General features: G+C 36.6%; 2 protein-coding genes across 2 annotated transcripts in view; both read right to left on the bottom strand.

Moving 5' to 3' along the window:
* The window catches only part of LOC107728029 (kinesin light chain 2-like), an 18,118-nt gene extending 14,047 nt beyond the window's left edge, over window positions 1–4,071 (bottom strand). Inside the window, exons 1-2 of the mRNA XM_016538086.1 lie at window positions 3,694–4,071; window positions 1,060–1,309 (exon numbers count right to left, since the gene is read on the bottom strand). Of these exons, the coding sequence (XP_016393572.1) occupies window positions 1,060–1,287 (228 nt within the window). The 5' untranslated portion in view covers window positions 1,288–1,309; window positions 3,694–4,071. The remainder of the gene's footprint in view (window positions 1–1,059; window positions 1,310–3,693) is intronic.
* A 4,407-nt stretch (window positions 4,072–8,478) lies between these two features.
* Window positions 8,479–10,687, bottom strand: part of LOC107728019 (phosphofurin acidic cluster sorting protein 1-like) — a 57,081-nt gene continuing 54,872 nt past the window's right edge. Inside the window, exons 12-13 of the mRNA XM_016538070.1 lie at window positions 10,192–10,311; window positions 8,479–10,109 (exon numbers count right to left, since the gene is read on the bottom strand). Of these exons, the coding sequence (XP_016393556.1) occupies window positions 9,991–10,109; window positions 10,192–10,311 (239 nt within the window). The 3' untranslated portion in view covers window positions 8,479–9,990. The remainder of the gene's footprint in view (window positions 10,110–10,191; window positions 10,312–10,687) is intronic.

The following is a 10,687-nucleotide window of genomic DNA, read 5'->3' as shown; positions in this document are numbered from 1 at the left end:
TCCTTTTAGACTTGCACTCTATTCATTTACTGCTTGTTTTCTTAAAAAAAAAAAAACCTAACACTAGCTTTTCTAATCTTTTTGCATTCTATTTGTTTTCTTTTATTTATTATACAATTAACAAAAGCAAAAAAGGCCTCTAACACTAGCTTGCTCTATTGCTCTAAATGGCTATTTCTCATAAATGCTGTTCTTTTGAACTTTCTATTCATTAAAGAATACTGGGGAAAATTCATTATGGTTTCCACAAAAATACTGAGTGAGTGACTGTGTGAGTGACTGTGACTGAGTGAGTGACTGAGTGAGTGACTGTGAGTGACTGAGTGACTGACTGTGAGTGAGTGAGTGACTGACTGTGTGAGTGACTGTGTGACTGAGTGAGTGACTGTGTGAGTGAGTGAACTGTGTGACTGAGTGACTGTGAGTGAGTGACTGAGTGAGTGACTGTGTGACTGACTGTGTGAGTGACTGTGACTGAGTGACTGTGTGTGAGTGAGTGACTGTGTGACTGTGACTGAGTGAGTGACTGTGTGACTGACTGTGTGACTGAGTGACTGTGAGTGAGTGACTGAGTGAGTGACTGTGTGACTGACTGTGTGAGTGACTGTGACTGAGTGACTGTGTGTGAGTGAGTGACTGTGTGACTGTGACTGAGTGAGTGACTGTGTGACTGACTGTGTGACTGAGTGACTGTGAGTGAGTGACTGAGTGAGTGACTGTGTGACTGACTGTGTGAGTGACTGTGACTGAGTGACTGTGTGTGAGTGAGTGACTGAGTGAGTGACTGTGTGACTGAGTGAGCGACTGACTGTGAGTGAGTGAGTGACTGAGTGACTGACTGTGTGAGTGAGTGAGTGACTGTGTGACTGTGAGTGACTGAGTGAGTGACTGTGACTGACTGTGTGTGTGAGTGACTGTGTGAGTGACTGAGTGAGTGACTGACTGTGTGTGTGTGTGAGTGAGTGACACTGACTGACTGACTGAGTGACTGACTGAGTGAGTGAGTGAGTGACTGACTGACTGACTGACTGAGTCAGTCTTTCTGAGTGACTGAGATACCTGCGCCTCTCCCAGCCCCAGCTCGATGTCCTCCAGGCTCTTGCGGAGCAGGCTGGACTTCTCCTGCGCGACAGGCGGCTGAGCGCAGTCCAGGACAGAGTTGAGGAGCTGAGCATGTTCCCCTCGCAGTGCCTCCAAACCCTGCATCACCGCTTTGGTGTTCAGCACGATCTCGTCCTGCGTCAGACGCTCCAGCGCCTCTTCTCGTGGGTACACCATGGTGGACATCACCCGCAGGACGAACCGCTCACTGCGAACGCACCGCAGGGCACCATTACAAACTGATGCGTCACAAATTCTCATCTTACATGGCTTAGGTAAAATATAAAATGCAATAAAAGTTGCCAAGTCTATGCAACATTTCAATTTCATTTAGTATAACTTGATGTACTAAAAATAACTTAAACTGAAATTTAAAAATCAATTAAACAGAACAATAACTAATAAAAATGATAAAAACAAACAGCAATTTTACCAAAATATCTACTAAAAAAAACTAAAAACTATTCAAACTAAAATGATAAAACGTTATTACCTAAAATAAAATAGGCTAAACATTAATTGAAACAGAATAAACTACTTAAAACAAACAAACAAAAACATATTTTATTTCGGCTAGTTGCCAAAGCTGTATTTCTCATTTAGTTTAAATTAATGTATTAAAATAACTAAAACTGAAATTCAGACACATAAAAACTATATAGACATATTAAAAAACAATAACTATAAATATGACAAAAAACAAAAAAACAAAAACTGAAATAAAAACTATATAGACATATTAAAAAACAATAACTATAAATATGACAAAAAAAACAAAAACAAAAACAACTAAAACTGAAATAAAAACTATATAGATCCACTTAAAAAGAACAATAACAAATAAAATCGATAAAAAAACAATAACAAAATTAGTAAACCTTCAACTAAAATGAAAACTAAAGCCATAAAACGTTGTTACCCAAAATAAAATAAACATTAAGTGAAACGGAATAAAATAAAAACTTGAATAAAAAGACTTTTATTTTGGCTAGTTGCCAAAGCAGTACTTATCATTTTCATTTAGTTTAAACTGATGTATTAAAATAACTAAAACTCAAATAAAAATGTATAAAAACGATACAGACATTTTAAATGACACACAACAAAAAACAAAAATAACGAGCTGAAATAAAACTAAATAAAAACAATAAAACAGCTCGCAAAAATGCCAAACACACACACAAATAATAAACAAAATAAAAATGTATAAAACTATACATTTTAAAATAATAATAATTAATACAAATAACAAAAACACGACTAAAACTGGAAAAAAAAAAAAAAATCGACAAAAACTAAATAGTCATAGCCTATTTGAAAAAGAACATCAAATCGACAAAAAAGTAAAAAAAAATTACAAAAATAAAAAGTAAATGAAAATGTAAAAAAATTAAATAATAACTATAGTATGTCAATGATACTAAAATAACAGTTTAGTCCTAATGACTCCATTAGACCCTGACGTACATCATGATCCATTAATGCACCTCCCACCCAAAAACAGCCAATCTGGCAACACTGACTACAAGGACTGACTGCTGACAAAGAGTCCTGCTCTGCCGCCCAAAAACATCTGAAGTGATGAACAACACCCGTGAGAATCAGCAACAATCATCAGGAACCCGAGCACAGCAGAGTTTACTAATGCAGCAAATAATAAACAGTTACAGAAGCAGCTGATTAACTGCTCCATGTGTAAAGTTCGCCTACTGCAGTACTTAATATGATATTATGACATCTCAGACATGACCTCCATCACTGGGCCGATTTCACCTGCATTTCCACCTGCGTCCAGCAGAGGCGCCATTCCTCACTCATCACGCCTATTGACTGCAATGCAGCAACAGCGGAGAGAAAGAGCGAGAGTCCCGCATCAAACCACGAGATGTGCAGCTCATAAACACACAAGATCAGACCACAACCCGCCTTCTGATGCTCATAACCCTTCATATGCTTAGTGCACATTTCACAATGACTGATAGCTGCCTGGAATAATCAGGCGAAACCTGGAAAAACCAATCAAGGTGACCCACAGGACAACGCAACATGCGTGAACTCCTCCAGACGATCAACAACATCATCCTCACGTCTGAGCGAAAAACAGGCCCTGTTCTCAATATGAAACAAACACACCGCCTAAAGCTTCTGTAAACCGACTCAAAACATCAGCAAACACTTATTTCCATCACGCAAACTCCTCTCATGCTCCATTTTGTGTTCTCATAAAATAATATTTGAGAATGAATCATGCATATTTGATTCATAACCCGAGATATATTCAATGCACCATCACTGACTGGATGAAGAAGACAAAAATCACCAGATGCATCATAAATCAGTCATACATATCATCTGGTTTGCTCTTTCAGACATTGTCAAAACAAATTATAATGGCATAATTATTTAAATAAAACATATAAACACTGTCTTCTGCGCTATTCGGATATTAAATATGAGCTTGTTTTTAGCAGATCAGGCTCAACTTTGTTCCATTAAATCAGCCAGTAAGTTAGTTTAGCATTCTATTGTATGATTAATGCATATGAAAAACCAAAGCGCAGATCATTTTTGCATTGCGTGCAAGAAAAGTACCTTTTATAATCCGCTTGTATCGGGCTTCTCTTGAACTCAAGCGTGCAAACAATGCGATGTTATGGATTCAGACGCGTCCAGAATCCCAGACTCGCTCCAATAAAACGATATCAGACGTGAATCAGATGAATCCCCGGCGACGCGTCGGCTGTAAAGATGCGCGTCAGTGCTGCGCTTTTGTCTTTGACACGCTCAGCAAAACAAACGCCCGTGTGCGCGATCACCCGCTTTCTCTTCGTCCATCCTTCTCGTCCCTTTCAGCGTGATAGATAGTTGGCGGATCTTTGTGCTGGAGTGAGGGAGAATGACCAGAGCAAACCGAAAATGGCTGATGTGTGTGTTTGTGCTCCCAGAATCCACAGCCCTGCGCGCTGACATCACTACACCCGCCCCCCCCCAACCGGGCGTCGACGCGTTATGCTAATGTTTTGGGCTACATTTGAGCTATTTTGACTCTTTTGAGCTATTTTGCTTTCATGACATGTCTTCTTTCAGACTAGTGGAAAGAGAACATCGAAAATACACATTTAGGTGTTTTTATTTTATGACACTTTCTATTTGCGTCTGTTGATTCCATTTACATTACATATTGCTTTGTCAAAATGAGATCTATCTCCACTTCGGCAGAACGTACATGCAAAAATTTTTACAGTTTTACTCCTAACTATATTCTGAAGGTTTTTACCGAGGGGATTGTTTATATAACATCCACGTGACTTTATATAACATTTTATTTCAAAAATTTGGTGAAAATGTACTGTTTTCTGAATTATGGAAAGATAAAAACAGATATCCAAAATCCCTTCTGTAAAAACCTTTATCTCTAATATCTCAACAAAATGAAGCAATAATTTTCAACCTGGCCTTTCCCAATATCTTGAAATTTATGCAAAGTGCATTTTTATTTTAAATTGCCTTTACTTCTAAAATAGCTGTAATATAGAACATTTGTTTTATTGGGGATTAATTAACTGGGGAAGATAAATATACAGATATTTTGGGCTATTTGGTTCCATAATTTGTCTTTCATACTAGTGTAAAGAAAACATCCAAAATATACATTTAAGAGTTTTGTGTTATGTCACTTTATCCATTTGTGTCTGTAGATTTCAAATACATATTGCTTTGTAAAAACGAGTTTCTATCTCCACTTCAGCAGAACTTACATGAAACAAATTTTACAGTTTTACACGTAATTATATTCTAAAGGATTTTACAGAGGGGTTTGTTTGTATACCATTCACACGATCTGGTATATAACATTGTATTTCTAAAATATGGTGAAAATTTACTGTTTTGTAAATTAAGGAAAGATAAAAACATACATCCAAAAGCCCTTCTGTAAAAACGTTTAGCTCTAATATCTCAACAAAATGAAGCAAGAATTCTCAACCTGGCCGTTTCCAATATCTTGAAATGTATGCAAATGAGGGCATTTTTCATTTCATTAGACATTAATTTGTCTTTCATACTAGTGGAAAGAAAACATCCAAAATATATATTTAAGTGTTTGTTTTGTTTTTATGTCACTTTATCCATTTGCATCGGTATTTTTCAATTACAATACATATTGCTTTGTAAATATAAGTTTCTATCTCCACTTCAGCTCAATTTACATGAAACAAATTTTACAGTTCTACTCCTACCTATATTCTGAAACTTTTTACCAAGGGGTTTGTTTTTATAACATTCACATTTTATATAGCATTTTATTCCTAAAATATGGAGAAAATTGGCCATTTTCTAAAATGAAGCAACAATTCTGAAAAAAAGTATGCAAATCAGTGAATTTAAATGCCTTAACTCGTAAAATACATGTAATACAAAACAATAGTTTTAATGTATGGTGATTAATCAACCATGTAATCATGGAAATATATATTAGTTGAACGTTTTACTCTATTCACATAATTATGGGACGTTTTTACAAGTAGAGCGTTAAATCTGTCAGAAAATATTTAATCTGTATATTAACACATCTATGGCAGAGCAATGCAAGTGACAAATAATAGTTCCACAAATAACAGTTACACTTATTTTGCTGTGCTAAAAATCCACAAACTACATAAGAGAATTTACAAATCAGGTGTTTATTAAATAAAAAAAGAATACAAGTAACACTTCCACTGTCCATACCACATCTATTGATTGACAACTCAATTATGAAAAAGCAGTACTACAAAAACATGTCAAATAAAAAAATAGCACACAATAAAGGAACATGAGTTCATATTACAAGCACTTTGGATATGTACAAGCGTTTTTGTCTAAAGGCAAAAAGGCAAAGAGCTGAAGACTGCTAAAAGATAACAAATGCATGTGCAAAAATACTTATCTCATCCACAAGCTCGGTTCTTGATCTTCCACGACTAAATATTACGCAATGATTTACTTTACACAGCAGGCTAAATTTGGCCGGTTTGAATCCGAAGCTTGTGGAATTTAGGCATTTTATCTCTCCAACAGATTACATTGACGAAAAGAATCTGAAGCAGACGAGCGCCACTCTGATTGGCCGTTGGGATAATTAGTCGACCAATCAGAATGTTCAAATCCACTTCATGTTGTCGAACTTTCACATGACAAATCAACACAAGTACATACAGAGGTACGAGGACAGGCAAAGACCAGACTCCACATGGCACACACATAAAGAGACAGTCCATGTTCGAGTGACGGAACGGAAATTAGTAGTTGTTGAAAACTCTTTCTTTTCATATTGAAATGAATCGATTTCAAAATTCGGTACTTTCCATTCCCATTCCAGACTGCTCCATAAATACTGAAAATCATTTTCCATACATACAAAAACACAAACAAACTAAACAAAATGTAACAGTTGACACTCTTTGGCAGTGACTCTCTTTTTTTTGCCCCTCCTTTTTTCCATTCAATACATATCCATATAAAATTTGAACCTGGACTCCGAAATAGTTGCTATTAATTGTGTGTGTGTTTTTTTAAAACTCAAAATGCTTGTTTGAAAGTTGCTGCAAGTTTTTGCGCGTTTGCTCATCATGCAAGCTTAAAACACGGACCGCAAGTGCAACAACAGTACAGACATTTTAACTAGTTTGAATTAATATTCAGCGTGGGTTTTTCTCTTTATATGCTCAACGTCTATAGGGGGTCTTTTCTAGAAGGTTTTGTAAGCTTTGGTGAACATGCCGACCCTCTAAATCATTTATGATTTTCAGATCCAATGAAAAATGATCAAAGCCTCAACAGGACTGTGCAAAACCCTCTAGACACAATCGCTGACTGAAATATTAAAAGCCTTTCTGACATAACTTGCAGCTCTCATGACAGCCACGGTATGCATCTTTCTATGAGCCTTATAGGATTTAAATCACAAAGATATTCATAAAATAAAAAATGCAATTTATGCAACAGCTATATAAAAACATATTAAGAACTTATCTGCTATAGACAAATTATTAATGTGTGGATATTTGTTTAATAGTGCGGTACTGATAACCAACATTAACTCAAAGAAATTATGTTTTCACTCTTTTCTAAGATTATGGGCAAAAAAAGGCGAGATGCATTTAATATACACAAAAGAAAGACACTCACACTTCAAAATTATTGCTAAACATTCTCTGTAAGAAGCAGGAACAAATAAAAATCTAATTGACCCATCGTGACTTTAATACTTTGTTGTTCTTAATACTTTTAACCACAGAAAAACTGATACCTTCATTCCAGAAAACATTGACTCAGATTAGAAAGATTTAGGGTGAATCTCACATCCAGCTCATATGTCACCTCAACAAACGAAATAATAATTATATTAAAATGATTGTAAAAATGACTAATGCAAATGTTTGTATTAGAAATCAGCCTAAATGAACACTATTGCAACAATTGCTACCATGATGTATGCAATTAAAAAAACTTTAAAATTACTGTAATAAAATTATACCAATCATGTCACAAAACAAAATCCTAAATGTTCCTAAATTTGGCTGAATTTTCTTTAAGCAAAACTTATTTCTTTCTTTTGATTTTGTTGTGAAATATGAAATTTCTTTACGGGTTTTTGTGAGATTCACTCTTTCAGTTTGAAAAACAATATTAGGAGTTCAACAGGTTAATCATGTAACAATCATTGTATATTAATAATTTATCAGCATTTCAAGCTGCAATGGATATAAGTCGGCTTGGTGGAAAGACGCCGAATCTTGTGCCGTGAAGAACGTACAGTTAACACCACAGATTAATTAAACCAGTGAGCACTACTGTCCACAACACACACACTCGCACAAACCGACACACACTACACACTGGCTTCACTCTCACTGTGGCACAACACCATTTCATAGATAGCTTTTTTGTTGTTTGTTTTGTTATTATTTTAAAACCACATTTCAGTGACATTTTGTTAGTTGCATTACCTACCACTCACAAGATTATCTCACAAAAGTTCTAGACAAAATAAAACCACGATACTTCTGTGAAAGCTGCCATTAGCCGTAATGTAACAAGCTCCAGCTAGAAAATAAAGGGATGTTGTAGCTCAAGATTTACTGATCAGTTCAGACGTTTTGTTCACAGCTGCACTGCAAAAAATGATTCTCGCAGTATTGTTGTCCTATTTTGTATTTTATAGTGTTTTCAAATAGCTAAACCTTCTTAAATCGAGATTAAGTCAAATGATTTAAGATATTAAGCACTGGTTTTTGAGAAATTATCAAAATTAAGTACATCTTAAGTCATTTTGCTTCTCAAGTAAATGTATCTTGATTTAAGATTGTTTAGATATTTGTACTGGAAAAGACAAAAACAAAATAAGAATAAAATAAGAAAATCATGTGTTTGCAGTGTTTAAAGGTAGTGTTTGTGAATCGTGTTTTAATTGGGCATTCTGTATGAGGAGCTGGACGCTTCTTGTGCTTTGGACGAAGATATGAAGAAATGAAGAAATGAAGGCGAGTTTAAGTGCATAGCATTTGACAACTGATGAAGATGAAACCCTTGTAGTTCTCCCCAAACCGGTTTCCAGCTGTAAAGATGTGAACAAGAACCAAAAACAGCAATAAAACTACATCTTCCCCAATTCTGCTGGCTTAATCGCTGACATTTTCACCTCCAACCTCGTGCAGCCTTTACGTCAGGCCTTGTGCTGATTGATACGACGTAGTTCTTTCATAAATCGAGTTTGCCGTTGCCCGTATTATAAAGGTGACTGACTCATTCTGTCCCGTAATGTTTACATTCCGATTGGCCAGAGATCTTTGGAGATGTTTTATGAAACGAAATAAAACCTGTAGATGAGCTACATATTTAAGCCAAAAGGGTTAAAAATAAACAATAACTGACACATAAAAGCGTGTTTAAAAACGAATATAAAACTAAACTGAAATTGTTTATTCTAGTTAACAGAGATTAACCAATGCGAACTACTAACCTTCCGTGTGTCAAGGGGAACGCGAGACACCGCTGCTGCATCAGGCAAAGCGATTTGTGCACAAGTACACAGTGCACTACTGAACTAACATTAAATGTTAACTTTGCCAGTGCATTATGGGTGATGTAGTTTAAGACATGCAGGTTGGAGGTCAACAACGCATTTCTAGATGTCGCCGACTGGAAGGATAAAACAAACTATGCAAACGATGATTTTTAGGAAATCTAAAAACTTCTCAGTTGGCCGATGGGCACCTCGTAGCCCCGCCTCCAATGTCAAATTGGCATTTAACTCCGCCTTCGTACTACAGGCGAGAAATTTGCTAATTTCGGAATATTCATTGGCGCTTTTTTCATGTTTGAATCTCTGTTCACAAAAAACTACCATGGCAACCATAGTTTCTGCCAAAATTCCCTAGTTGCTAAGTAACAGAAAGATTCCAAAAGCTGATTTTACTTGAGTGACAATAACTGCAAGTTTATCTCCAAATACAGTTACCATGGTAGATTTTAGCTGCATTTCTCAATTATACTGGTTATGGAGGTCAATGATGGAAGAGATCAGTTACGCAAAGGGACATATTGAGGGTTGTTGAGAGTGATTTAAGCGGCGTCATGCTGTTAAATAGTCTTCGACAGGTGGTGTATCCAAATTTTGTGCTTGGCCCCCATATGTGGCTCTGGGGCCTTTGATAAATAAAAGTGACTAGCGCTGATAAAAGTCTATCGAAGCCGTCTTCAACTCCACCTACCCGCCCTCCAGAGACGGTCACATGAGAGTCCCGTCTCAACTGTGATTGGCCAGCGTTGTGAAAGTGGCGGTGGCGGTGGTGTGCAATGGGGTGTAGGTTGCAGGTTGAAGGGGCGGGGCTGAGAAAGTGGGGCGTCCTAGGAGGGCGGTTTGCTGTAGCCGAACAATCCCACCGGGAGATACTTGACGTGAGTCGGCCACTGAGCGGCTAGCTGGAAGAACTTCACGTCGTTCCATTCGCATCCGTCGATGGTGACTGAGAAAGGAGGAAGAGAAATATTGTTTTCTGCTTTAGCTGACAAGAAAGCGGTTTTCTGGCTGTAATGAAGGTCTGGTACCTTTCAGGATGGTCTGCTGCTGTTTGGCGGAGCAGATGAGCCGGCTGATGCCCTCGATCACCTGACTCTTAGAGTCCATCTCCCGCTCTTTAGGCTTCTTCCCCAGGAAAATAGTGGGAACTGCACAAAGAAAGCGAGAGAGACATTATTCATATTGTAATATTATACTCATATATAAAGTGGTACTGATTCTTTGTTTAATATGTGACCCTGGAGCTCAAAAGCAGTCTTAAGTCGCTGGGGTATATTTGTAGCAATAGCCAAAAATACATTGTATGGGTCAAAATTAACCATTTTTCTTTTATGCCAAAAATCATTAGGATATTAAGTAAAGATCATGTTCCATGAAGATATTTTGTAAATTTCCTACCGTAAATATATCAGCACTTAATTTTTGATTAGTAATATATGCATTGCTAAGAACTTCATTTGAACAACTTTAAAGATGATTTTCTCAATATTTTAATTTTTTTGCACCCTCAGATTCCAGAATTTC

Source organism: Sinocyclocheilus rhinocerous, unplaced genomic scaffold (genome assembly GCF_001515625.1).
Source record: "Sinocyclocheilus rhinocerous isolate Xijiao unplaced genomic scaffold, SAMN03320098_v1.1 scaffold1900, whole genome shotgun sequence".
NCBI classification, from domain to species: Eukaryota; Metazoa; Chordata; class Actinopteri; order Cypriniformes; family Cyprinidae; genus Sinocyclocheilus; species Sinocyclocheilus rhinocerous.
The sequence above is the reverse complement of the archived record's forward strand: the minus strand, read 5'-3'. Positions and strand labels throughout refer to the sequence as shown.